Here is a 27,749-nt window from a genome sequence, read left to right as displayed (position 1 = left end):
AAGCGGGTAACTGCGATAAAAACGGTCGAGCCGAGCGCTGGTGTGCGCGCTGCAAACGGCTAAGTATTTGTTTAGACCATCAAAGAAGCGTTCGACCAGAATAGGCTTTTTGGGTTGACCAAAGCTAATGTAGCGATTTGCAGGCGTTGCAATCAGTAAAATTAAATTTGGCATTTGACTCTAACGGCTACTCACCAGGATAACATGGATTCGCAGTGCGACAAGTCGGCTCGATGCGTAGACTATTGCTGGTCGTGGGCTCCTTGCAGCCAGCGCAGTTCTCTAGCAGTTTGCGCAAGTAGGCGATCTCTTCGCGTTGGTGGGCGATATCTTCACGCAGCAGTTTTACCAAAGCCATTAAGTCGCTGATGGATTTTGCGAGGGCGTCTAAGAAGAAAAGAATCAAGAGTGAAACAAACAAAAACAGTCAAGTAAACAAAAACAACAGCAATACGTATAAGAATAATGAGTGGTTAGACGACACAAAAACATATGGTTGAAGGTATATGTACACACGCAGAAATTGCAATAGGTACCAATGTCTTTGTTGGATCCGGGGATTATCTAAATGTAAGTAAGTGTAAGGTTGTTTGGAATTTGAGGACCTCACTTAACTATTTCTCAGTTTCGATATCAAGTAATGCCCCCAAATGAGTGGTTAACGAAGTCAATCTGACTAGTAGAGCTAGTCAGCTCAGATTATCTGTGAACGGATATCTATAGATCCAAGCCATTTTTACGGAATGCACTTAGTGACATCTGATTTGTGCACAGCTTAACACTACTAATGAGTTTGGGAACGAAATAAAAGTTGCACTCAACGTTTTCGAGGATCAGTGTTATCCAAGTTCGTCAAAAGAAACCCAATGTTTTGAAGAGCTGAAGAGAAAACGGTCCCAAATCTAAAAAAGATAGTAAATTTTTTGTCTTCGAACTTCATTTAGTGTTCTCTGCCAAAAGTTCACTCAACTCAAACGGCACTTTCGCAGATATTAACTTTATATCGTTAACTGTTAGAAGTTCTATAGTCCGAATACCGGCCCTTTACTAGATCGTTTTTATTCTTGTTTAGGGTATCCCATTTACTCTACATTTTTGAACAGGAATTCTTCGCGATCTGGTTTTTCTTACTTTATACTTCTTAAAAACCATATTAGATTCTCTTGCTTGAGAGGTCTCTTTTTTGTATAGCAAATATCATCATCTTTTTCAGTCTTCTATGGATTTAACGGGTTTTGGTACAAGTTTCCGTCGGCTTGATAGACTACCTTGGGGCTTGCTTCGCCTTTTCAAGCATCTCGGTAATATTTTAGGTCGAGCGAAAATTCCGTTCTCTATATCTTCGAAAACCTACAGCGACCTCAGCTCATACTTTCACTTATCTCTTAATTTTGCGTAACTTGAGAATGTTTACAAGCAAGATGTTCAAGCTATGAAAGCTTTCAACCACACTTGACATAACATACATAAAAGCTTAAAGGAACAACTGTAATAAGTAACGGAAGCTTTTCAATAATGCTTTTTATAAGTTTCGATAAACCGTTTGTACTACTTATAGAGCAAATTTTCGAAATCGAACTAAAAAAAGCTCTATGGATCATCAACATCTGAAGAGCGCTTTTTTAAGCTTTTTTATCCAGATCGAAAAGCTTCTAAATGCTGCTATTTATAAGATCCGATAAACCCCTTATACTACTTTTATAAGCAAGTTTACGAAACTGAGGTAAAAAACTCTAAGGAACATCAATGTTAAGCATTAAAGACCTTTTTTTAAGCTGTGCGATTAAATAAGAATTACTTTTTGAGTATCTAAAATCGGCGAAACACGCGCATTTTGAACTCCAGTGCAATTTAAAGCCGGTGTACTCATTTTAATGACCGTATGTGTACTAATAAGAACTGATGTGCCGCTAAAGCGCAGCTAAATTAAGTCAGAGCAGCGCTGCAGACATACTAATAGTAGCGCAAAAATAAAAAAAGAATGATTGTAGACTAAGCTCGCAGACGCGGCACTATAACCGGTAAGGGGGAACTGTGTGTTGAGTGAAAAAAGCGCAAAAAAGAATTACACGTTTGCAACGCCGCCAATGTTGTTGCCGTCATTTAAGGCGTTTATTACTGTACGAATACTGGTCGGTGGGCTTGCACTGCTGTGTGTTTGGTGCGCATGCGCAGCTGCATGTGGGCTAAGCGAGGTCTGTTTGTGTGCAAGGTATGATAGTAGCAGCGGCAGGCAAAATAACAACAATATTCAACAATAATAATACAGCGGTGTGGCATAACAAAGAGACGCACAGCGCTTATTTTGCACTGCAATCCATTTTGTACACTGCAATTGCCAGTTCGCACATTTCGATAATCCATGGAGGTTACTATGTCGTCGCTAATGTCGATTGACACTACCGAATACACCCAAGCGCGCATGTCACAGTGCTTGATTATGGTGTGCAGCTAAGTACACTGTACTGCGGCTCCGAACTGTAGGATGCCGTCATGGGCGAAACCAAAAGCAGCAGTTGTGAAGGCTCTATGGTATGTTATTGTTAGGCAAAGTAAATATATACTATATATAGATAGATAGATATGCTAAAAAGATTAATTACGCTAACGATAAGCTGATTAATTTCCAACAAAATTTTTGGCTGAAGAAACAGCCTTCATATTAGCTTCATGAGACCTAGTAAACTGATACACTGATCCAGTTCAATGAACTTAAAAGAAACTGTGTGAATCTTGCTCGTTATATACTCAGTGCTGCATCATCAGATCTGTCATCAAACTTGAAAAAAGCTTTGACGGTAGGCAGCTAATCATTATTAATTACGGTATATTAATGTATATTATATTAAGCCCAGGAAAGGGAGCGACTATAACATAAAATTCATGCTATTTTGCTTTTACAAACTTGTATCAGGAATAAAAAGCTAAGAAAGCTCAATACCTTTCTTTTGAGGCTTTTCGTAGAATGACTTTCAAATTGTTCTAAGACAAGCTTTTCGGGTGCAGAACTAACAACTTGAAAAAAAAACACTTTTAAGCACATTAGTAATATCACTTGAAACTAAGAAAGCTCAATATCCATCTTTTGAAGCTTTTTGTAAGTTGACTTTCAAATTTGTCTAAGAAGGGCTTTTCACTCGAAGCTTTTGTACGTTAAGATCTGAAAACGCTCGTTTAGACAAAGTAATGATATGCCTTCAAGCTTTTTATGGGTTTGAAATTAAATTTGTCTTAACATAATTTCACTCACTTATCATAAAGTCCTTCGTAAATTGCATGATTAAACAAAAAATGGAGAACACAACAGATAAGCCTTTTTAAATTGACTTTTATATGAGTCTAGTAATAACTTATTTGATCACACAGCTTAAAAAAGCTCTCTTAAGCTTTCTATGGATGCTCCTTAGAGCTTTTTGTGGCTCAGTTTCGAAAATTTGCTTAGTATGTGGTATAATGAGTACATTGGATCTTCTAAAGCAATATGTTTATCAAATCTTATAAACAGCAGTATTGAAAAGCTTTCCAAACTTATCACAGATGTGCTTGAGCAGATTGAGCTTTTCTCGGTTGCCAAATGAATATGAATGGCAAGGCTTAAAAAAACACTCTTAACATGTGGATGACCCATAGAGCTTTTTTTATATTAACTTCGCAAATTTGCTTATATAAGTAGCACAAGGGGTTTGTCGAATCTTATAAAAAAAACAATATTGAAAATTGGATGATCCATAGAGATTCTCCTAGTTCGATTTCGAAAATTTGCTAACATAAGTAGTACAAGAGACTTATCGAATCTTTTTAAAAAAAATGTTTGAAAAGCTTTCGTTACTTATCACAGATGTTCCTTTGAGCTTTTTTCAGTTGTTATACAAACTAAGTAATAAATTCGTTATAGATGTATAGAAACCACTCCCACATCACTTTGTATGCACTGCGTTATTGTAATTCCGGCTTTCTTCGCCCTTTTTCTCACACTGTACGCCAAAAGCGAGTGTGGGCTTTGTCTATTAAATGAATTGACAGTTTCAAAGAAGAATGTGAGCTGCACTCGAGATATGCAAATGAGTTGAGACAAATTGATGGAGAGGTAGAAAGCGAAAATACAGGAAGTGAACGCACAATAACAACAAAAAAACTAGAAATAAACCAGTAATTAAATAAAGATTTACACAAATGACACTAAAGACCGCACAACTATTGCCATCTATGAGGTGTAATAACTTAAAATAATCAAAACAAGAGTCCACATAGAAATGGGAAAATTAAAATAAAAACATTTTTGAAGATCAAACTGTGAAAATTTCCATATTTTACCTTCACAATCGCCATGCATCATCGGTATATCGCCGCGTTGTTCGAAATCTAACGGCAATTGACGTTGCGTGAAGCGCTCATAACTGCTGTCCGAGTTGTAGAAGTTGCGCACGTCGCGTTTTTTATTTTTCTCTACAATGAAAAAGCAACAACAATTGGTAAATAGCAACAATAAATGCAAAAAAGCAACAAAAAATATAAAATGTCAATAAAAAATTATTTATTGCGTCACTTTCCGGCGTTTGCAGCCACAAACCACACTAAGCGCCTACTTACCACGCTCTGTGGTGACTTTCGTCTTCAGCATGCGCCTATTGCCGTGCCGATTGAGACCTTTCTGACAGTTGGCGCGCTGCAGCGCATGCTCCAAATTGCCATCAAAATGCAAGGGATATTTGCGTTCGCGGAACTGCGAAAGAGTATGAAAACTTACAGTTACTTGAGTTAACAGTTATTACTAATTCCAAATTTATGACACCTTCCGCTCGCTATACCACATTTTATTACGCATTTAAATCTGACTTACCAATTTAATAACCGGATCATCCATCTGTATGTACAATTTCGATAGGTTCATATCGAGCTCGTGTGCGTCGCTCTCTTTGCAATCGACCAGCAGCGCAATGCGGTTTTTGTGAAAGTGCAACGCCATCGAGCGTATCGTGCTCGTCTCGTTGATGTTCGGTATGACGAATTGTAAGGATTCCGTTACACCGCTGGCGCTAATGTCCAGTGTAACACGCTGTTCGCGTCGATCCAGGAAAAAGGAGAATTTATGCTTCAACGTTGGGAAGTCGATCATGAAAAGTGCTTCGATGGAGATATGCAATTTGCGACGGGGACTGTGGAATTGGAGTAAGAGAGAGAAAATGAGATTGGATATACTAGATATTTGATATTGTATATCAAAAAGGTTGAAATGTCTTATTTTACGAGCTCAGGGTTTGACCCAACACCTGGGGACTTAAGAGGTAAAAACTACAAGGTTATAATCCGATCTCCGACTACTAGATTTATAACACCCAGTGTACAATAATTTCTTTTTCCGCCTTACAGGCAAAATATGATGAAATAAATTTGTTTTAGAATCAACATCCAAAATAGGTTTTAAGGTTTTTGTGCCACTTTTTGAAGTCAAAATCTGAGTTTCGGAGCTTTCTCAACGGTTGAAACACTAACGACAACTTTTCAGCCGCAAAAACTAGAACTATGAATAAACCCTTACTCTTTACAACACAGAGAGGACTCAGAGAGAGGACTCCATATTACTGTCAACTGGTACATGAGCATCATTGGTGTCTGACCATCTCTAGTGCAATTACAATTTGTATGACTTTGCCATATCACAAGATATGGAATAATGCTAAAGATTACCAAAAAAATTAAGTTCTTTCTCTATCTATAATACTCAGGTTTGACTTTTATATATGAAATTTAAATGAAATTGAATTTCAGTAGTAAACTTTATTGATTTCGACTTTTAGTTGTATCGTATATCTTTCCATAGTGAAATGGCAAACCTTACTTAAAAGAAATGACAAAATTGCGGAAAAAATATAACTTCGTTACTGTTTTAGCGTCCTTATTGAAAAACCCTTGATGTAGGCAATGGGAGGGAAAAATAAACATACAAAGAGCGAAATTTAGGCTTAGGAGTTGGTTAGTTAGGAGAGAGAATAGAAATTATAGATAGAGAAAGGTAGAGTTAGAATGAGTGGAATAAAGATATAGACAGAGAGCGATAGAGAAGAAAAGTGAGTGAAGGAAGGTCTATATCACTTTCTATACAGCTGGAGCAAGTACATTATGTAAAGAATCTTCAACACAATTTATTGACTTTTAAATTCTATTGTCCATTTCCCACATATTTTAATATACATGCATTATATACTTGTGTATGTATTTCTCGCAAATAGCGCTTATGACTTACCGTATGTGTCGCATAGAAATCACACAATCTCCCTTTTTGATGTGTTGTTCCAATTCGGCGGACGCCACTGTGCAAAAAATTCAAATTTATTGGTTCAAAAATGTTAAATGATGCAAGTTTGAATGTGAAATATATATATGAAATAAAATGTATATAAACATATATATATATAAACATATGTTATACACTTGTACATATACAATATTTATCAGCATGCTTAAATATTGCCGCGATTTTCGCCAAAACTTTGCAAAATATTTGGTAATCAAGGGAAGTTGTAACCGCAAATATTGATTAATAAATATTAAAAGCGAAAATCATGCATTCAGCTTTGGCACCCACCTGGATCCAGTGACAGTGATGATACATCGCCAATCCACAGTGTTGTGGCGACCAAAATAAATAAAAGCCGCCAATTCATTGCGCAGCTTCGAGAAAAACAAACGCGGTGGTCTGCAATTTGTTGTGCTTGTTGTTGTTGTAGCGCTTTAAAGCGGTTTATGAAACTTACAAATTGTTATCTGATTTGATGTTTTTGCTGCTGTAATTCTTAAGTGTTTGCATATGTAAGTATGTGTGTACTTGTCTCTGATATTTGTCGGCGTCTTATCGAATATTCGTCAGCTGCAAAAATTTACAAAATAAACAGAAAGCAAATGAAACAGGCATTACGAATTGCAAGAGCAAAGTAAATACAAGGTATTGTGCCACCAAGTTTGCTCAAATTCATGAAGAATTTTATTTACAAATATTTTATTTTTATTTTTAATTTATTTGCAAAAATGATTTCTAACTTATGCTCAGTTGGTGTAGGCAGATATGAAACTAAATAAAAAGATTTACTTGAAAAAAAATATTTTTTAATACATAGATATTCAATTTTTCTATAGTCCTAATTAGCTACAACAAAAAAATATTTATAATTAAATCTTCCAGCAATGACTGGACATTTTTTTAAATTTGTAGCGATTTTTTTGACAATACTTTCCGCTTTCGAAATTAAATATGAATTTCTGTTTTCTGATTTCTGAAGTGAAACAGTTTGTTTTTCTTGTTTGTAAAAGAAAGACTAGCAGAAGACTAAAAAAATAGTGCTACATCAAGTTAAATTGAGTTTGAAAAAAAAAAATTTTCAAAACCAGAAAAAAATTCGAGTTCGACAAAAATATATATTTTCGAAACCCAAAAAACTGAAACAACTAAAAAATTAAAAAAAATAAAAATTTCCAATTTTTCGAAATAATTTTTTTTGTTTTTAAATAAAAATTTCCAATTTTTCAAAAATAATTTTTTTTTAATAAAATTTCTGAATTTTCAAAATATTTTTTTTTTTATTATTTATTTAATAAAAAATAGTTTTTGATCACAGGTGCAAATAGTTTTATTTGCTTTGATTAAAAATCAGAAATTTGACTTTCAAAAGAAAATGTTTTTTTCAATTTTATCATTGAATTTGAAAAAAAATTAAATTCATAAATACTTATGGTTCTAAAATTAGAAAAGCAAACATTCAAAATATAAATAATACTAAATGCTTCCCTTTTTATTTAAAAAGCAAAAAGTTTTGATGAACTGCAAACATTTCTTATTATTAAAAATAAAAAACAAAAATTAAAAAAAAAAATTTTATTATTAAAAAAAAACAGCACAATTTTTTTTTTTTTTGATTTTTTTTTTTTGCAAAATATTATTAATTTAAGAGGAGACTTTAAATTATTTTAATTAAAAAAAATATTAGAACACATATTTGCAACAAATTGTTTGAACATTATACATATGTATATCAAAAAACTTCAAATCGAAAAATAAATTTGAAATATAAATAAGATGAAGAAATTATATTTTTTTTATTTATTTATATAAATATACATATAATCTATTATATAATATAAATATAAAAATATTTTTTCAAGAAAAAATTTCATAAAAAATTTTGTTCAAAATAAGTTTGTTTTTTTATTTATTTTTTGGGAAAGAAAAAATTTATTTGAAACAGAATTTTTTATGAAATTTTTTCTTGAAGAAATATTTTTAGAAAACAATATATTAATTTAAGAGAAAATCTAAAATTTCCCTAATAGGAAAAATTACTAAAATATATTTTTGCTAAATTTATTGATAAACTGATTTTTCTTATATTTAGTAAATAAAAAGTTTTCTGAAAATGTTTGGATAAAAAAAATGTAAAATTTTTGAAAACAAGAATTTGAAAACTTAAAAAAAAATTGGAAGTTTTTCAAAAATAAATTTTATGAAATTTCTGCGAAGAATATTTATTGCAAAAAAAAATATTAATTTAAGATAAATTTATTAATTTAATAAGAAGTCTTAACATATTTTAATAAATTAATAATCCTAAAAAAAATTTTCCCAAAAAGAAAATTTTCGGTAAAATTGGGAAAATATAATTAAAGAGCGAACTGAATAGTTTTGAATTTTTTTTCACTAAATTTTTCAAATTCAGATATAAAAGATAGTTTAAGTACGGTAAACAAATAATTTTTTTGCATTATGATAAATGAATTTAATTTTTTTAAACTAAATTTTTTGCATAAAAATACATTTTTCTATATTCAAAAATTGTTTTCCCAAAAATGTGCACAAATCACAGAGCTTTATGCCAATGCCATAGCGCGTAATTAAACAGTAGCCAATTGGCTAGTCAAACACACAAATCTATTATCATTTATGCGTTGACAGCTGAGTTGATAAGAGACCTCGCACAAAACAAACAACACACATACAAACACACACACACAAGTGTCAACTACAAAAATCGTGCGTCGCTGCGTCGTGAAGGTGGGTGAACGGGAGAGAGACGGTGCGTTTGGGTGGAAGCGTGTTACTCGTTACACCACATTCAATGAGGCAGCGTCGCAGAAATGTCATCGTGTGGAATGTGGCAAAGAGACAAACCGGCAAATGCAACCAAATTCAGTCAACAAATGTTGCCGTTGCCATAATTGAGTTGCGCACGACTTGTCAACACAGTTGGAAGATGCAGTAGACGCAAAGGCAAATGTGACAACAACATAGAATAAATAAATTTATGCACAAGAGAGAAATAAATTATAATATTCTTTATGAAAAGGCCAAAATTTGTTATTGCTAGAGAACAGCTGGAAAATACACGTTTATTATTTACAAGTTATTAGAAATTATTTGGCATGCTAATATTTTGGAGGGGCGGCCAAATCGTTAACTCAAGCGCATTAAAGGCTTCACCACACTCTCTGTTGGTAAGTGCTCACCAAGAGAGAGAGATATAGAAGCTGAGAACAGCGAAAAGAGCAGAAAGTGATGATAAGGTGAGCGAGTTAGGAAGAAATGAAAATGATGAAATACAGATAAAGAGGTCTTATGTTGTACTTCGTTCCGTTTGCTTATTATACTATATTTTCGTTCCCACATGCCTGTAATTCTCAACCAGCTTATTATTTTACCAAATTTGTGAGTAGGGTGTGATAGAGTTAAACACAAGATTCAACCATCTTTTCATCGTAGCATCAATTACAAATGGTAACTGGAAAGACAACCCTTTAATAAATATTCGACAAGGCTTGTTTTCCTCATTGGTCCAACGTTTATAGTTTTTTATCAAAGACAGCGAGGTTTTGCAAGTACTGTAAGACACGTGAAGCTGGCAGAGCCTACACAAAAGACGAGACGCCACGCACATATACCAGCAAAAAAGCATGAGGCTTTAAATATACGGACATTATGTTTGATCTCTGTTTGAAAAGTGCTTCCAAAGTAAACATTTTGGACCTAGATCTGTTGTTACAAATGATGTGACTTCCTAATTGACTTGAAAGTGGAAGTTCTTTTCCAAAGGGGATTAAGAAACTAAACCTAGTAATTATACTCGATTTCTGGTTGAATATGAAAAACAAAAAATAAGAGCGCGAAAATGACTGATATTATCTGTTTCAGTGACTTAAATACCAATATATTCATGGATGCATAAAAACATTCATACATTATTGGATAATATTCTACCGAATCGGCCCCGTCCAGCTCGCAGTGAAGAAAATATAGCAGCGCGCTGAAAGTGTACACGAAGACCGTCTATTCGGCGCCGTTCGCAGTAACTCGGACTGACGTATGGAATGACTTGGCGTATTTTTCGCCGAGATCTTAAATCGAAAGCGTACAAGAAACAGCTTCTGCAATGCGCTCAATCTTCTCAAGCTTTGTTCTATGGGCTCCTGAAAAGTTCCAAGAAGATCCGACGTTTTCGAGCCAAATTTTGTTCAACGATGAGGCCCATTTCTGGCTCAATGGGTATGTAAAAAAGCACAATTGCCGCATTTGGGACAAAGAGCAACCTCAAGGGATTCAAGGGCTGCCATTTCATCCAGAAAAAACAACGGTTTGGTGTAGTTTGTGGGCCGGTGGAATCATCGGTCCGAATTTCTGCAAAAATGATGACGGTAAGAACGTAACTGTCAATGACGACCGTTATCGAGCAATGATAACCAACTATTTGATGCCTAAAATGGAAGAATATGATCTCGGCTTAGACATTTTAATAAAACGGCGCCACTTCTCACACATCGCATCAATCAATGCATTTGTTGAAAGAAATCTCTTCGGTGAGACTTTTTCCTGCAGGGATATGTAAAGTCTAAAGTCTATGCGAACAGTCCCGCTGCGATTCAGGACTTGTAGGAAAACATCACGCGTGTCATTAGCAGGTCGAACGAGTCTTCGTATATTGGACTCAATGGATGGACTAACTGAGACGTAGACGTAGACGTCTTAAATGATGAGAAAAAAATAAGTTTTATTTATAAACATTTTAATTTTTTGATTTATGTACTTTGCTAAGAAGAATAAATAAAAAAAAATCTTTTTTTTTTCCTCTCTCGAGCAGAGAGCTCAACTTAATTTGATGCAATCCCGTTAAGTAAATTGCCAAACCAGTCAGCCCGCCAAATAAAGCCTTCCATTTAGATTGTTGCCAGCTGAAGAGTACTAACACAGTCAATAAGAATAAATCTACATTTGTGGGCAAAGCCAATCAAGCTGTACTCATTCGAGCTTTTTCAAAAGTGTCCCGCAATTTGGATGCTTCAAAAGTTTCACAAGTCGCCAAGCGGTGTGGTATGAAATTAGCTCACTCAAATATGCTTAAATGGACTCTAAGCTAATTATATAAATATATATAAGAAGCTATATCATAACCGCAAAACCACGAAGCAGCGATTGTGTCATACACCAACAAAAGCTACCAGTTTTCACTTTCTTAGTAATTGTTTGTCAATTTCTACGCGCGACGCAGGAAATAGCAGCTTAAATGAATTCCTCACAACCCACGCACTTGAAATGACATGTGAAAAAACTCGGTAAACTGAATTGTGTAGAAAGGAAATTCCAAGCGGCTTTTCTTGCCCACCAACACACGCTTTGCAACTCGGGCACCTTTAATCGCCCAACCGCTGTTTGTCGAAAAGCTCACTAGTGTTTGCTTGAAAGAAAGCAGCGGGTAATCAATACAGCCGATCAGTGACAGTTGAAGTGTCACTTTTTCCCCCCAATTCTTTGTCAACATTGCTACGTACTTATGCCTACTTAAGTTTACAAGTCTTCGTTTATGTGTAGCAGCATTCGGCTATCTAACGATCAGTGCGTCTGTCAGTTTGGCTTGATCGCACAGCGACGATCTTCATATCTCATATGTATAATCTGTGCGACTGTCGGATCAGCATTCTTTGCCTCGGCAGCAACAACAACAACGCGCCGTAGCTGTCATTTGGCCTGCTGTGAGCTACTGAACTCACTTTGTGACGGTTTGATAAGCCGCTTACAGCTTTTTGCCGCTGCAATCGATTGTTGGCCGCAAGGCTGACTAACTGTTGTTACAATTGTACACATTTTTATTGCATTTTATGTTATGTGACTTGTGTACTTGTTACTTTTCTTAGACTCTGAATAATTTCTGCTCTTCATTAGACTGAATGAAGTCAACATTGGTACTAGAAACGATGGATAAAAGTGTTAATAATCGCCTAGAGAAATGTGAGCGATGAAGGAATCAGTTATATTGCTGTCGAAAGAGATCATCAATCTTTTCTGCAATGTTTCGTGTATATCTTGATGTCAAGGTATATGAAGAATTCAAAATTAGTGGAACTAACTCTACATACTCTCATAAAAGGCACAGATGAACCTGGAAGATTATTGGAAATTGCTTTGAAATTAAATAGTTCAAAATTTCAATCTACCTCATGGTAATGTCGCTGCTACTGAGTCGAATAGCGAGTCGGAACTGTTGATGAGGAAGAACTGTCTTTAAGAAGTGATTTCTGAATATCTGACCCCAACGATCTCCTTTTTATCGTTAACTTTAAGTTTTAAGTCATGCAGTAAGCTCGGAAATAAAACTTGTTTTGGGGGTTTTTAAATATATATAGCCTTCCATCAATCTTTAGTTTCTTTGACCCATTTCCTTAGGGAGATTTCCGACTGGGTACATTGAAAACCTGTTATGATAAACTCTTTCCTGAGAAAATCTACCTTTTTGTTGGAGGATCGATGTGAAGAACAAGCGTAAATACTTTATCCATGCCTTAGCCTTAGACTGGCGTATGTACCGATATGCTTCTTCTTCTTCTTTACTGCTCCGTTTTCGCGATTATAGCCGTGTTTCCACAACTTGATCGCTCTAATAGAGTGGAGGTTTTCCACTTGGAGCTGGAGCGTTATCATCCATTCGAACGATATTCACGCCGCTGCCTGTGGACGATGGGGCCATTCACTTAGGAGTGGCCAGAACACGGCCCCTTGTAGGAGGATTTACTACTGAGCAAAGTGTTTGAAGGGACCATTTGAAGACAACTTTTGACTGAGAATATTTTATAAGCAGAAATCTAACCCCAACAATGACTATGTCTGACGAAATTCGTAACAGTCAGTCTATCTCCGACCAATACAAAGGTTAGCTTAAACTTTCTTCGATACCCTTCTTTACTGCGAACAAAGCTCTAATAACCAAGTCAATTCAGTAAAAACATATCATCAGCATAAATGAAAGTCCAGTCAGTCTATGGATATTACAGACAGCTTCGGAACTAGGCTCATATTTACTACCTAAACCTAAATAAAATACACATATAAGACTGAGAAAGGCTAATGAGCTGGGCATGTATCATCAATCTTCTGATTCTGCAAAAATGAGGATCGGATGCTATTTAAACCAGAAAGAAGCTACGAGCTGAACTTCGGTCGATTAAAGTAGCTCATACATCAGCAATTAATTCCATCTGGATAGTACAAGTTTCCATTCCTAGACTAACTAAAATTAAACTCAGCTTTAGAGAATTTGTTCAGCTTACACCTGGCACCCCTAAGATACTTTTGAAAGTGACCAACAAACGAATTGATATTGCTTATTGGATATACATTCCTCTTATACAAATTCGACGAGTAAATTAATCCATACACCCGCACCACTTAGGATACAGTATACCTCTCGCTTCATGCATTTCAAAAATATTTTTTATGACACATTCTTCACTTGCATTTCCAGCACATGACATCACTTCCTGCGCCGCGCTCGCAGCACTGCATTCGAAATTTACAGCGTTGCAAATAAGTAAAGGCAAATCGTCATTTTTACTCTTAATATCGCGACAAAATATTTTTAATCTTATTAATGCCATAAAGCAGAATGTGCGAAGGTGGCAGGCAAACACCTACATCAAGAGCGCGACACAGAAAGCTACAGAGTTGAGTACCCCTTAAATAAGTTATACAAATGAAGTGAGTTTTGACTATTCATTTTTTGCAGTCAGTAGTAACGAACGATTCAGCTAATAGCTTAACGAGACGATATAATTTTTTGCTATAAAAAAAGTAAAGTGAAGCGTGAACTCATCTGGAACTGAAAAGGATCCGTTAGGCAAGCTTTCTACGAACACAAATACTTTTAAACTTCGCTTTTGCGCTGTCATTTATTTTTTTTCGAAACCACCACTTTTTCATATAATCAAGCACCATGCAACGACAGGACACTCACACGTTGCAAGACGCTCTCTTCACATTTTCACAGCGATCATCTCACACAACACAACACAATACAACATATAGCAAAAAAGGAACCTTTTGTAAACAAGATCCACAAGATCACCACAAAGGCGCTTTCCGCCGCCCACTTACAACAAGCAACCACTCAGCCCAACTAATCGCGCCCCAAACACTTCGCGCGACGCGTGCACAAGAACTTCGAAGGCACACTAAAATTCTCTGCGCTCACTCACCGCGTGACACGACGCTCGTGTAGTACGGCGTAGAAATGATTAGCGCGTTCAACGCGATCAGTGGGATCACCGTATTCGGCGCGTGTATGCAACTGTTGCCGCTGTCAAACGTCAACAACAAATGTTGCGCGCTTGGCTGCTGCTACAACAACTGCCAGCTCCTGCTGTTATTGCTGTTGCGCTGGCTGTTGCTGCCACCAGTTGACAAAAGTGCTAGCGGCGACTTTTTATGGCGATTGACGAGCGCGCCAGGTAGCCGCCAAGCGAGTGATCGACGATCTGGCCGCGGTCACGGCGGTGGCGGTGGCGCTGCATAAACGACATGTACCAAATTCGTGTGGCGTGTTGTGCGAGCAAAGTGTAGCGACTTGGCTGGTTGGTTGGCGCATATGCGCACGCGCGTAGGCAGACGAGTTTTTCCGCAAGTCAAATGGTTTTTGGGTAGAGAGTTGGGCAGCAGCGGCAACAGCAGCAACTTGCGCGTTGTTAGTCGCCGTTAGCGACAGCAAATGCAACAGCTAGAGTCGAGTCAACATGTTCTCATGGTTGGGACAGCTGTTGTTGGCTGTCAGTGAAAAATTCAAGCAACGCGCGCCACTACATTTGTCTGCGACCACGCGCTTAGTCGTCGAGTTGTTTGTAGCACGCGAGCGCTTTTTAGCCATCGAACGTGTTCGAAGCGCGCCGACGAACAAGCAAACAAGTAGTTGCACCGATTTCAATAAGCTCATACATACTCCTTTGATGATACAGTGGGCGCTGGTGTTGGAAAAAATGTATGTGGTCCGTAAGGTTTCTATTTATTTTTTTAATTTCTTTTTGTTTGCAAAACGTAAATTTATTTTTCTTGGCTAAAGTAAGTACCTATTGGTGTACTGCTTGGCAATACACTCTGGCAATGGTCTTGTACTAAAAGGTGGTAAAGAGGCTTCTAACAGCAATAAAGCTTTAATGGCGTCAATTCAGTGTAAGTATTGCAAATTTTCCTTCCCTAAAATTTAGTTCCATTGCTGAGTGTTTGAAAGCAATCATCAAAATAGTCTGAAAATACCGAAGCTCCGTCGGATTTTGATTCGCGTTGTAGACTGAACACTCACTTTTGTACAAATTGGAAAGTAATGGAAAAGTCTCGCATAAAACACTGTAGTTTCTCTGACAGGGTGGTTCCTCAATTAAAATTTGTGCTTAGTTGACCGTAATTTAACGATAACGGTACTCGTGCAACGATATGAGATCGTCAAACAATGTTCTGGGGCTTGGAAGCTCCGTTTCGTAAGATCTCGATTTAATATCTGATCCAAAGTTACAAAGTTCAGGCCAGACACTACAGAAGACATTTCGAAATACGGAAGAACAAAATCTAGAATCTGGATATGTGTTTTGTAATGCCAGCTTTCAGTGAGAAGATCTCTAAGACACTAAGGTAATATGGAACCATAAAGATTAAGCTTTAATAGAAACAAGAGAACAGAAAAGAATTCGAGCTACAGAGCTGAATAGTGAAGATACAATCTTCTGCAAGGGTTAGCTGTACACCGTACGCTGATGACATCGATATCATTGGCCCTAACATCCGCGCCTTTAGATCCGCTTTCTCCAGACTGGATAAGTAAACGAAACAAATGGGTCTGAGGGCAAGACAAAATATCTCCTGCCATCAAACAAACAGTCGTCGCCACTGATGATAGTTATAACTTCGAAGTTGTAGATATTCTCGTCTATCTTGGAACCAGCATTATCACAAAGAATAACGCGAGCTTCGAAATCCAACGCAAAATAACTCTTTCCAACTGGTGCTGCTTCGGACTGAGTAGGTAATTGAGAAGTAAAGTCCTCTCTCGACGAACAAAAACCAAACTCTTTAAGTCACTCATAATTTCCGTCCTTTTATATGGTGCAGAGGCTTGGACGATGGCAACAACTGATGAGTCGACGTTGCGAGTTTTCGAGAGAAAGGTTCTGCGAAAGATGTATAGTCCTTTGCACATTGGCAACGGCATATACCACAGTCGATAGAAAGATAAGCTACGCTGGCTAGATCCTGCTAGCAAGACCTCAACTCCATTAGAAAGACCAGGTAGAGAAGGATCTGAGTACACTTGGAATCTCCAAACAGTGAAAAGGAAGGACGACTGATGCGCTAAATAATATATTTTACCAATATTTTTCTAACCCAAACCCACTGTGCACACAGAGCACAGCGCGCATTTCAAACTTGTTAGCCTGCTGGCAAGACACAGCGCTGCTTGTTGTCGTCGAAACGCGATCGTGCCTTCGGGTGTATGCATGTACTTGTGTGTGTGCGTGCTTGCATGTTGGTTGCGGCAACAATTTTGGCGCCTACGCATTGCACACAAACAATTCAAACGACCAATCGAAATGTGTTGTTAAAAAATAAGCGAAGTAGGAAAATTAATATCTTTCCCATAAATAAAGTTAAACCAAAGATAAAAACACAAATCTGCAGAAAAGCGCAGAAAAAGACAAAAATAAGAAAAATCGTAAAGAAAATTGATGTAAAAATTAAATCGATGATTGCGTGCTTGACCAGTTAACGGTGCATTTTTTCGGCCACAAAATCGATTACAACGCGAAAGTGGAACGTTACACATATTCCGTTGAAGTGGTGGGCAGCAGAGGGGCTGCCGTATGACAGATACACCTAAGCGTGCTAAATTGAAATTTTTATTGGAAATGGTGGGATGAAGCTGGTTAGCACTTCTAATTGATTGGAAAAATATTTCGAAAAGCAAAGTTAATATGTTAAGTAACTGATCAATGGGTTATCAAGCAATATTTAAATAGTTCAAAACTTAATATATATTTTTAAATTATGCTAAGAAAAATATGATAAGATCGTTATCGGCTAAGGAAAAATATATTTTTGTTCAAAAATTTTAAATTTAAGTCACTGTAAAATATATCAATAATTTTAAAAAAGGTAGTAAATGTCCAAACCGAGCAATGAATGCACTGAGTATTAGTTAACGGTTGGAATTTCGTCTCGTTTTCTTTCAACACCAGATTAATTTGCTTCGTTGCTCTATTAAAATAAGAGTTAGGAGTAAAAAAAAGTTTTTTGTTGATAAACACGATATTTGGTAAGTTTTATAAATAATATTATGGACAAAAAAAAGGGTTCCATAAAAGTAGCCATTTCAGACGAACCGCAATACCGGGAACCAGGTTTTGAGATTTCAGGCTTAAAACCTAAACTTTGTTTGCGGCGGTTTTTCGATTTGTAAATGCTCTTATAAAGTATCTGCTCACAAAACCCTTTGTAATAATTCGACAAAATTTTGATTTGCGTGAAATTTAAGGCCCATTCACATACAACTTTCAACATTGCGTGACAGTTCATACTAAAACAAGGGTCTGCCATAACGAAGACTTTGCTTCCGGTATTTCTCTCTTATAAAAATGACGACTATTGCTTTTGCAAAGCATAAAAATAAAGTTCCCCAACATTTTTCCTGGCTTCGCGTTGAGAACTTTTTATGTTAATGTGCCCATACAAAATCGTTCATCAAACTCTTCTGTCAAAATAAATGTCTAACGCAAAGCGAAGCAAAAGCTCTGTGAGATCAAAAAATATAGAGAAGCAGGCAGCGAGAAGCGAAACTACAGAGATAGTTAGACATGTCTATAGAGAGAGTACGAAGCAAGAAGTATCTAGAAAGAGCGATCTCAAACAATTTACGGAAGAAGATCCTTGGCTCCGTGTTGAGAACTTTTTATGTGAAAACGTATATTAACCTCTTCTGTCAAAACAAATGTCTGACGGAAAGGAAGCAAAAGTTCTATGCTTAGTCTATCATGTCAAGCATTAAGCCTTCGCATTGAATAATATATTGTTTTGTCTTACTTGATATACATATAGTATGTAGATCAAATTTTATTTTTTCGAGAGAGTGAAGAGACCTCCATAAAATTTTCAGATAATGGCACCGTTTTTAACATCTCAGGTTTACCTTAACTTCATAATGGCAGTTAAAAATTCAAAAAGAGGATTTCTACTTTTAGCCTTTATAGCTGTTAGTCTCTTTTGCTTTAAAATCTTTCTAAACTCTCCTTATTTCAACCTCGAGAATACTGATTGTGTTTGATAGTTCGCATTAGAAATAGTGATGGAGTTTCGAAACAAATTATAAAAGAGAGAGATGGAAAGCGAAAACGAAACGAAACTAGTGAGAACGGTTGGCAGATAAAGAGAGTAAATAGAGAGCTAGTATTGCCAATCTTCTATCAGAGTGGATAGACACTTCTTTAAAGGAGGCTGCAGTCCGGAGCAGTAAATTTACTGATACCTTAATGATCCCAACCTCGCCTCGAGAAATACATACAGCATTAGTCAGAAAGTCTGAAATTGAGTTCGTGGCAATATACCCCTACAAAAGTCTGGAAATCTGAAACTGAAGTTGATAGAGAGCTCCTGGCAATATAACCCTATACCAACTTTCTACTCAATCTTTGACCCATCCGTAAAATAGCTCACTGCCTCTCTCCTCCAATAGCTTCTACCACACACAACCCATAGCTCCCTTGCAGGTAATTGGGCGGAGAAAAAACCGCCGGAGCTTGGTTTAGCGACTCAATGATCCATAAGGTTCGGTATAAACTCAAAGCGTGTGACGATTTTCAAATGCTCAGGCACGGGAGAGAAGGAAAGCGAGAGCGAGACGAAACTACATAGCGATCCAAAATAATGAGAGTGATTAAAAATCAAATAAGACATTAGTTTACATATAATTAGCGAAAATACGGAGAAAGAGAAATATAGAAAGATGCAAGATAAAATAGTTACTTCGACAGTCGAAACTAGAGACAGATTGACTGATCTTCATGAAAAATACGAAGCAAGGAGTATTTAGAACAAGCGAAAACAAAAAAAATTAGTGGAGATGGTAAGAAAGGGCTAAACAAGAGATAAATGGAAGAAGAAAACTGAAATAAACAGAAATAGAAGGAAAAACTATATAAAAAAGAATGATATATTGTGAAGCTAATAAATAAGTTTCTTGAGGCAGTTGCCTAAGTACTAAGTCTATGAAATCATGTATGACTTTGAATTCCATAACGTCCATCGATCTACGCCACTGGAATTTTACCCCTCTTTAAAAGCGAAAAACATTAGAAATACATATTTTCTCAATTTTTAATATCTTGCTACAACAATATATCAAAACCTGACTTTGTATATAGTTTTAGAATGTCCAATTACAACGTTTTACAGCACTACTTTTTCATCTTTTACAACTTCACCAGTTTCCCTTCAAACACACCCAATTTGTCAAAGCTAATTAAAAGGCATTTAAGTAATTTCCTTTGAACACACTTTATTAGCAGTTTGATTACCCTAAAATGCGGCAAGTAACAGCAAAAATGTCCAAACTTTATAATAGCAAATAAATTAAATGACAAATGCGGCCTATAAAAAGTGGCTTGTATGTGGCGGAGACAAAAATGCCGCTGTAGAAAGGCAACAAAACGCTGCGAGACTCAACCTTTCCCTTTCATTAGTTAAACACCCACCTTTGAGCCGCTGTTGTTAGTTTGTTTAACGGCTTGCCAAGCAGTTAACAGTTCACTTGGCTAGGCAACGCAGCATTAATCGAAATTCAAAAGACCAAATATGGTAGATGCATAAATCAAGTTGAAATTAAAATTCAAAATCAATTCAGAAAATTGGAAAATCAACTTCAAATCAAATCAAATTTCAACATTATTAACTTGATTGCTATTGTAGCTCATGCTAATGCAAGCTATCAAGTCAATAGGCGGTTGCTGCATAAGCCTGATAAATGAGGTGTCAACGTGTGGCAAAATAAACGATTTTTTACAAATTTCAATATAAAAAAAATGAAAAAAAATAATTTAATAAAAAAATGACTAAAAATATATGTTAAAATATATATAAAAAATTTTTATGCCTACACACAAATAAAAATTTAATAATATACATATACACAGACACACAGCCGATATTAGTTTATTTCTTATTTTATATTTTTCTTTAATCAAATTCATATGCACTGTCATCTTCCGCGCTGCGCTTGTGCCCAAAAGACTTCGTCGCAGTTTTCAAATCATTACGAAAAGTGCAATAAATTTTTCAACGTTGCAAAGTTTTACGAAATATTTATTTACGATTTATTTGCTATTGTCCACATAAATATTTTTCTTTGGTATTTTTTACGAAAATTGACATATTTATTTAGCCAGCTATGTGGCAAGCTAGCGCTTGATTATTTATGTGGTCCCTACGTGGGATGAAGTATGACATGAAGATATATATAAATTTCACTTTTTCCTTTTGATTGGCAGTAAATTTGAAAGAGAGGGGAGATAAATAGATATTTATGTATGTATGTATAGATTTAATTTGGAGCCACTACGTATTGAATTCAACTATATTTTAATTAAATTTTCTTATATAAAATATATGTGAATGTCTCTCATGAAAATTTTTTTTTATAAAAAATTAAAATTCGTAAAACAAAATTATACAAATATTTTTTTCATGGAAAATATCGTTAAACTTTTTTAATTATAATAATTATATTTTTATTTGTCTTTAATCTTTTATAATTTTTTCCGAATTAATTCTTTTATATATAAATTTTTTTTCTTCTATTAAACAATTTTTTTCATAAACGAAAAAATTAAAATTCGAATAATAAAATTATATTAAATATTTTTCTTAATTTTTTTTATAAACAATATTTTTTTAATCTTTTTTTTATTCTTTAATGAAGTTTTCTTAGGAGCAATATTTATTTCTTCACTTGACTATTTGATATAATATTATTATTATTTGGTTCTACTGAGAAATAAAATTTTCTACCATTTAACATTTCATAAAATATAATATATTATTTTTTTTAAGTAAAAATATTTTTTTATATTTTTATTAAAATTATTTTTATATCTTTAATGTAACACTTTTTTCATAAAATAAAAAAAAACAAATTCTTAAAATTAAAATTGATATTTTTAAAAACAACATATACTGTTTTTAATTTAATTTTTATAAAATGTTTGTAGTTAATATACTATTAATTTTTTTTCTAAAATAATATTTGACGGAAATCCAATTTTTTTCATTTAATTCTAAAAAGCAAATTAATTTTATGTAAAATACAATTTTTTATAATAAAAATATTTTAATATCGGTTATAACGTAAAAATAAATCTTATCTATCTATTTTCATAACGTAAAAATAAATCTTAAATAATAATTTTTAATAAAAAAAAATATTTGTTTTTAATTTTTACTTTTTAGAATTATCAAATTTTTTTTTTTTAATTTTTAATGAAAAATATTTTTTTTATACCGGTATTGTGTTTAATTTTTTTTATAAATTGTTTTCAATTTAGTAAAATTTTATTCGTTTAGTGCTTTTAATTTTGGTTTTTAAATAATTTGAATTTTTCCAAATTTTTTATGCAATTTCTTAAGATACATACAACAACAACAACAAGGCATATTTCAATGTGTCTAGAATCATAAGTTCTTAAAACGGTTATATTTGCAGAAACCTTTTAAATATGTGGTGGTTTTTTAGAAAACAATTATTAATTTTTTTTTTTCAATTCCGAAAAATAAAAATGTTTTTAATTTAATTAACATTATTTTTTTTTTTTCATTATGCTTGAGCCCGTTGAAGTCCAGCCGACCCGTTCGCATTTTAGTGATAGCTAAGCAATGCTATCTTTCTTATCAGCTTTACAGTTGCCTACGATTCCGCTATATACTCATACGCAGATACTAGTCTTATTACAAAGTGGAACGATGTTATTAATAACGCGGTTAGGCATTCCTTAAGGAGCTCTGAGCGCACAGTCAGTGAGCTCAAGGTTAGCATCGCCACCCTGCTACACAGTGGATAGCCACATCTTTGAAGAAGGCTACACTCCGGAGCAGTAAACCTACTGCGGTCTTAATAAAAGCAACCGCAGCTCGAAACATACTACAATCGTCAGCAAGTCTGATATTGTAGTTGATATAGAACTCTTGACATTCTTCTCACGCTTTGACCCCCCGTAAAGAAGGTCACAGACTCTCTCCTCCAACGGCTTCTACCTACCCACAGCTCAGCACAAGTATGGGGGCGGAGAAAATCCGCAGAGTTTGGTATGACGAAACCAAAGCCAGATTCTCTGAATTTGATAACAACGGCCATATAGGTATGTATGTACCTTCCTGTGACTTAAGAACTTTTAAATTCATAACATTCACAACAATAACAGTAAAAACTATGAAAGAGAGACAAATGCTTCGAGTGGGAGTCTATATTTTGACAATTCTGAGTTTCTTATAGGACCAAAACCAGATTGAAGAATATATCAAATGGTTATTCTTTATTTATTGGTACTTTTAAGGGTGTTTTGAAATAAAAAAAATTCTCTGAAACCCCTCAATCTTTGTGAAGTCTCTTAGAGCTGGTAGTACTTAACCTTGAGAGATACTTGAGAGATAAAATATTTCGTACAATGATAAATATTTCTATTAGATTATGAGCGCTTTAACAGTATTTTTCGGTCAAGAAATATTTCATTTGCCTTTCCTGTACTTACCTCTTTAGTATGACAAAGGTTATTAGTACTATAGTTGCTTAAAAATATTTTCACATATGTTTTTAACAATTTTTGTTTTTTACTCTTAAAAATCATGAAATTATTTCGGCAGTAAACTCTGTAAAATATATATTTTCTTTGCACTTCATGTGTTATATATATGCATCTATTTTAATGCTTATATACTGTATTTTGTATGCACTGCAAAATTTAAAATTTATTTCATTAAAGACACACACGCGCACCCTTTAACCGCGCACACGTTTCTGAACTGCCCGGAGCGGTAACAAATCACCGGATCCCGAACGCGAGCGTGCAATTGCCAAACCACAGCGGCTGACGCCTGACGCACAAAACAGCCTAAGGTGAAGCATTTAAAGATCCAATAAAAACCGAATACGCCGGATGACGTTGCCGTAAAAAAGCGAAATTAAAATAATTTCGGCCATTAGTGGACCGCGCGCGCGGCTAAGGAGCGCGCGAAATGAAAACTAAAAACTCAAAACAAATACGAAACACACGACAAATGACAGCGAAAACGACAACCGCCAAAAACATTTACAACAATAACAATTAAAACAAAGACAAGCAACAACAACAACGCATGTAGAACAAGTGACAAGCATGTCAAACGGTCGGTGTGAAGCCAATAAAAACAAGGCAATAAAACTAATAAAAAACTAAATAAATAAATAAGAATGCCAAGCGGATCAGGATGCCAAGCAGCGCTAGCATGAGGGCAGCGTATTAAGAAGATTAATGCTGATCCCGCCATACTGTGGGCTGACGCGATTGGCAGAACGCGCAACGCTTTTCTGTGGCTGTTGCTACATGCGAGTGAGTCCATCTGATGAATGGCGGCACGGCACCAAGCGTTCTTGTAAGAAATTATTTAACAGCAAAATTATTTTTTAAAAATAAATTAGTGTGAATTGGAGGACCACACGGCGGCACAGTGCTTGTGTAAGCGCGCTTATTAAAATACCAACACAATTGCCGCGCGGTAACAATGCGTTGTGGTTAATTAAGAAGATTTATGCGCGCGCTAATGTTCTGCGCCCATTAAGCGAACGCAGAACCTAAACGAAAAGATACGCGAAACACGAGCGTTGATAAGCTTGCCGCGCGCTGTACCGTTAAACATTAAAAAATTATGTATTTCACCTTTTTTTGACGCGCGCAACACGAAAGTAAACGATGAACCAACGCACACGACGCACAGCGATTGACTGACACGGCCGCAAAGGCAGCGTGAGCTGCCAAGCCACAAGCACGGTGAAGACGCCGTCGCTGAGCATAGAAGATCAATAAAATATCAGCTAGCCGGAGATCAGTGTTAGCCAGCAGCTGAGAGCTAAACAAACGCGGCAGCGAAGTGGCTGTAAAACAAGCAGCAGAAGCTGTAGCGGTGGCAGCAAGCATAAGAAGTGGCAGCTGAAGAATAAGAGGTGGCAGGGCCACAAGCAAATCGACTAACCTAAACAACAACAATATGCTCATGCGAGCAGAACTACTACACAGTTTACTACTCATAGTATTTGTTGTGGTTGTGCTGGTAGCCAGCTTAGCGGTTTTCAACCTTGTTGCAACAACGCAACGCGCAGCCACAACACAAACAACACCGAAACCGTGTGTCTGCCGCAATAAAGTGATAAAGTAATGATCGACGCTGGCGCAAGTAGTAAAGGTACGGCGCAGCAAACCAGGTAGTGTGCATGTTGCACGTACATACGTATATGCAACGCCCACGTGCATGCGCACTGAACTGCGCTAAGCTGTGTTGCCGCGCTGCGCCGCTTTCGCACGCAAGCCGCTAATGCTTGCTGTCATTGCTTTTGTTATTAGTGTGATTGCTATAGCTGTTATTGCTGCTAGTGATGACTGTTGTTATTGTTGCTGTTGTTGTTCTTTGATTGCGCTGTGTCTCTGCGTTCTGTGTTGGATCGATCGATTTGTCGCCTGCTTGCTGCAGCGCCAGTTTAGGTGCAAGCGCGATACCTAGACGTCAACAAATAAATACGAAGGTGACACAACAACAACTACAAAAACAGTAAAAAATAATAACAACAACACTGTGAGTAAGAAAAACAAACGGGTTATCTGCGTTGCGCTTCCACAGCTTCTAGTTCATGTAGGTATGGTAGGAAGGTGGCATCCAGCCAACGCATGACCATTCTCCCATGACACATGACAAAGCGCTGCGACATATTTGCATTTCGCGACACTGTGAGAAATTACTGAAGTCAATTTACAGGTTTGTAAGAGGAAGTTCAACTTGATTTTTAAGCCGCAAAACCAAAAACCCACAAGATCACATCAATAAACCAATTAACGTCCTAAATCCGATATATGAAGATGGAAACCAGCGAATCTCAAATCTACGCTTTCTTTGCATTGCAAAAATTTGTTTAGAAATCTTTAAAATTTTAAAGACATTAATCCGCTGCTAAGCAGTTTTTGAATTTTAATGAGAAGAATGCGGGAATTTCCCATTATCGGTATTGAATAGAGCCCCAAGAAGTTAGACTTGTATCGGTTTTTATTTTAGGGATCTAAAATCTCTCTATGGATAGATTGTGCATACTTTTTATAGAGATATAGCGTTTTCTGATAATGTGAAACGAAGTAGTATTTTTCGGAGAAATGGTAGGACTCTCTAGTCTAAGCCGGAGTAAATATCAATGTTACCACTGCTTCATTTTTGTGTTGTTTCTACGTACATACATCATATGTCAACCAAACCGCATTCAAGCTGAATGATCTTACAATTAATGCATCGTCTAAAAAATTCCAAAAATGTCATAACCTCAAGTTTTTTTTCAGAAAGAGGTTAAAATCGTTTCTGATACGGAGAAAATTAGATTTGATGTCAAGGTGATATATGTACATGCATATATGTATAACTCGTAGCTCCTCAAAGTAAGATCTGGGACAACCCCTATACAGTATTAATTTTATTATTGTTAATCTTCACCATAGTCTAGTGAGAGGAGGCTACTTTTTCTTTAACTTTGGTTGGTTAGTTCAACTGTTATAATTGATTCGAATGCAAACAACGTGGTTTTTGTTGGTTTGATATGCCTTCAACTGAGTCATGAAGCTCCAAATCATTTTTTTAAAATAGAATCGTCTAGTTTTTTTAACCTGCTCTTGTTTTAAGTTTAAGCTGAATTATTACTAGTGAAAATATGTTACATACAATTTACAACTACAGGAGCAAAGGATACAATATTTGAGTACTGAAGTCTCACCGAAATCTTCTAGTGTCCGTTTGAAAAGTTTGCTCAGAGACATCGTGGTCTTTTCCACTTTTTGAAAAATTTATTTCAACTCCTCCATCAGCTTCCGAGAATCCAGCTTGTAAAATAAGGTTTCTTTGAACTTTAGAAAATTTCGGATTTCGAACTTCCTTTTGTTCTTTTACTAGCTTGGTTTGGTCGCCTGACACAAATGGCTTTATATAAGGTTTTAGAAACTCTCAAGTTTAAACACTTGCCAACAAGGTCTTCTCTGAGATCGATAGACAACTGAGAACAATGAACAAAAATTAGGCTCTTTATAAGTGTTTGATTGTTCCAAGCACATAAACTTGGATTATGACGATCCGATAAGAAAAAGCACTTGGAGATTTCAAAAGAGCTGTTCTCAGGTAATTCTGTGGTGCCATCCGGATCACGGGTCCGTTCCTGGAGATCGAACGCAAAATGACGCTTTCCAACAGGTGCTACTTTGAAATCGGTTGGCATTTGAGAAGCAGATCCCTCACTCGAAGAAATTACGATCATTATTCCCGTCCTATTTCACGCCACAGTAATTTGAACGATTAAGATCTGAGATGACAAAGCACTTGGTGCTTTCGAAAGAAATGTTCTCCACAAGGTCTTTGGAGCCGTCCGGCTTATCGCTGATTAACGCAAAAGATGCAACTATGACCTGTATGAGTGTTACGGTGACATGGATATAGTTAAGCTCCTTCGATTCGAGATGCATCGCTGTACAATGGAAGCAAGTGCACCCACGCATCCAATGGAGTGGCATAGCGACCTATCTGCACTTGAGATGTACAACTGGCGTGACCTTGCAAAGGATAAATGCAATTGGCGAAGTTTTGTGCTTTCGGAAGAAGAAGTAGAAGAAGAAGAAGAAGAAGAAGGCGCTTAGTTAGAGATTAAAAAAAGTTTTTTTTTGGAGATAAATTTGGATAGCTTTCTTTCCAACCTCCAACGCTTCCTCTTCTCCAACATAACTTCAATATTTGTACTAAAACATAGGACCGGTATCAATTGAATTCCAGAGTCTTAGCAATACTAATTTATCCGAATTGCTCGATAGTATCCACATCGAACAGTTTGAAAAACGCTGAAAATCATTTAAATATTTTCATTTGCTAAATTTTGAATTTTTTGAAAGTGTTCTAGAATGAAGGTAAGCACATACATATATCTATACTTATATATAAATTTCATATGTAAACACATTTCCGAAGCCAACCGAGTCAAGGGCTTAAGGAAGCAATAAAGTGAGTAAAAAGTAAATGCCTTTGAAAGCCATGGAAATTGATTTGTTGGCAACTCGTAAAGTAAATGCGACACGCATGACAGCCAATCGCCCAAGCGCACCGCACATAGCTCTATGCACTTCCAGCCACATATACATATACATATGTA

At 35.8% G+C, this 27,749-nt stretch overlaps 1 protein-coding gene across 2 annotated transcripts in view; it reads right to left on the bottom strand.

Moving 5' to 3' along the window:
- LOC120772762 (cartilage oligomeric matrix protein-like) overlaps positions 1–14,517 on the bottom strand; it is a 33,900-nt gene extending 19,383 nt beyond the window's left edge. For both annotated transcript variants that reach the window (XM_040101534.1, XM_040101535.1), the window contains exons 1-7: positions 14,348–14,517; positions 6,587–6,868; positions 6,245–6,311; positions 4,841–5,156; positions 4,591–4,723; positions 4,315–4,446; positions 196–387 (exon numbers count right to left, since the gene is read on the bottom strand). In XM_040101534.1, coding sequence (XP_039957468.1) covers positions 196–387; positions 4,315–4,446; positions 4,591–4,723; positions 4,841–5,156; positions 6,245–6,311; positions 6,587–6,665 — 919 coding nt within the window. In that variant the 5' untranslated portion in view covers positions 6,666–6,868; positions 14,348–14,517. The remainder of the gene's footprint in view (positions 1–195; positions 388–4,314; positions 4,447–4,590; positions 4,724–4,840; positions 5,157–6,244; positions 6,312–6,586; positions 6,869–14,347) is intronic.
- Between the last annotated feature and the right edge of the window lie 13,232 nt (positions 14,518–27,749).

The sequence above is a fragment of the Bactrocera tryoni genome, chromosome 3 (genome assembly GCF_016617805.1).
Source record: "Bactrocera tryoni isolate S06 chromosome 3, CSIRO_BtryS06_freeze2, whole genome shotgun sequence".
Classification (NCBI taxonomy): Eukaryota; Metazoa; Arthropoda; class Insecta; order Diptera; family Tephritidae; genus Bactrocera; species Bactrocera tryoni.
This window is presented reverse-complemented; position numbering and strand designations above follow the sequence as displayed.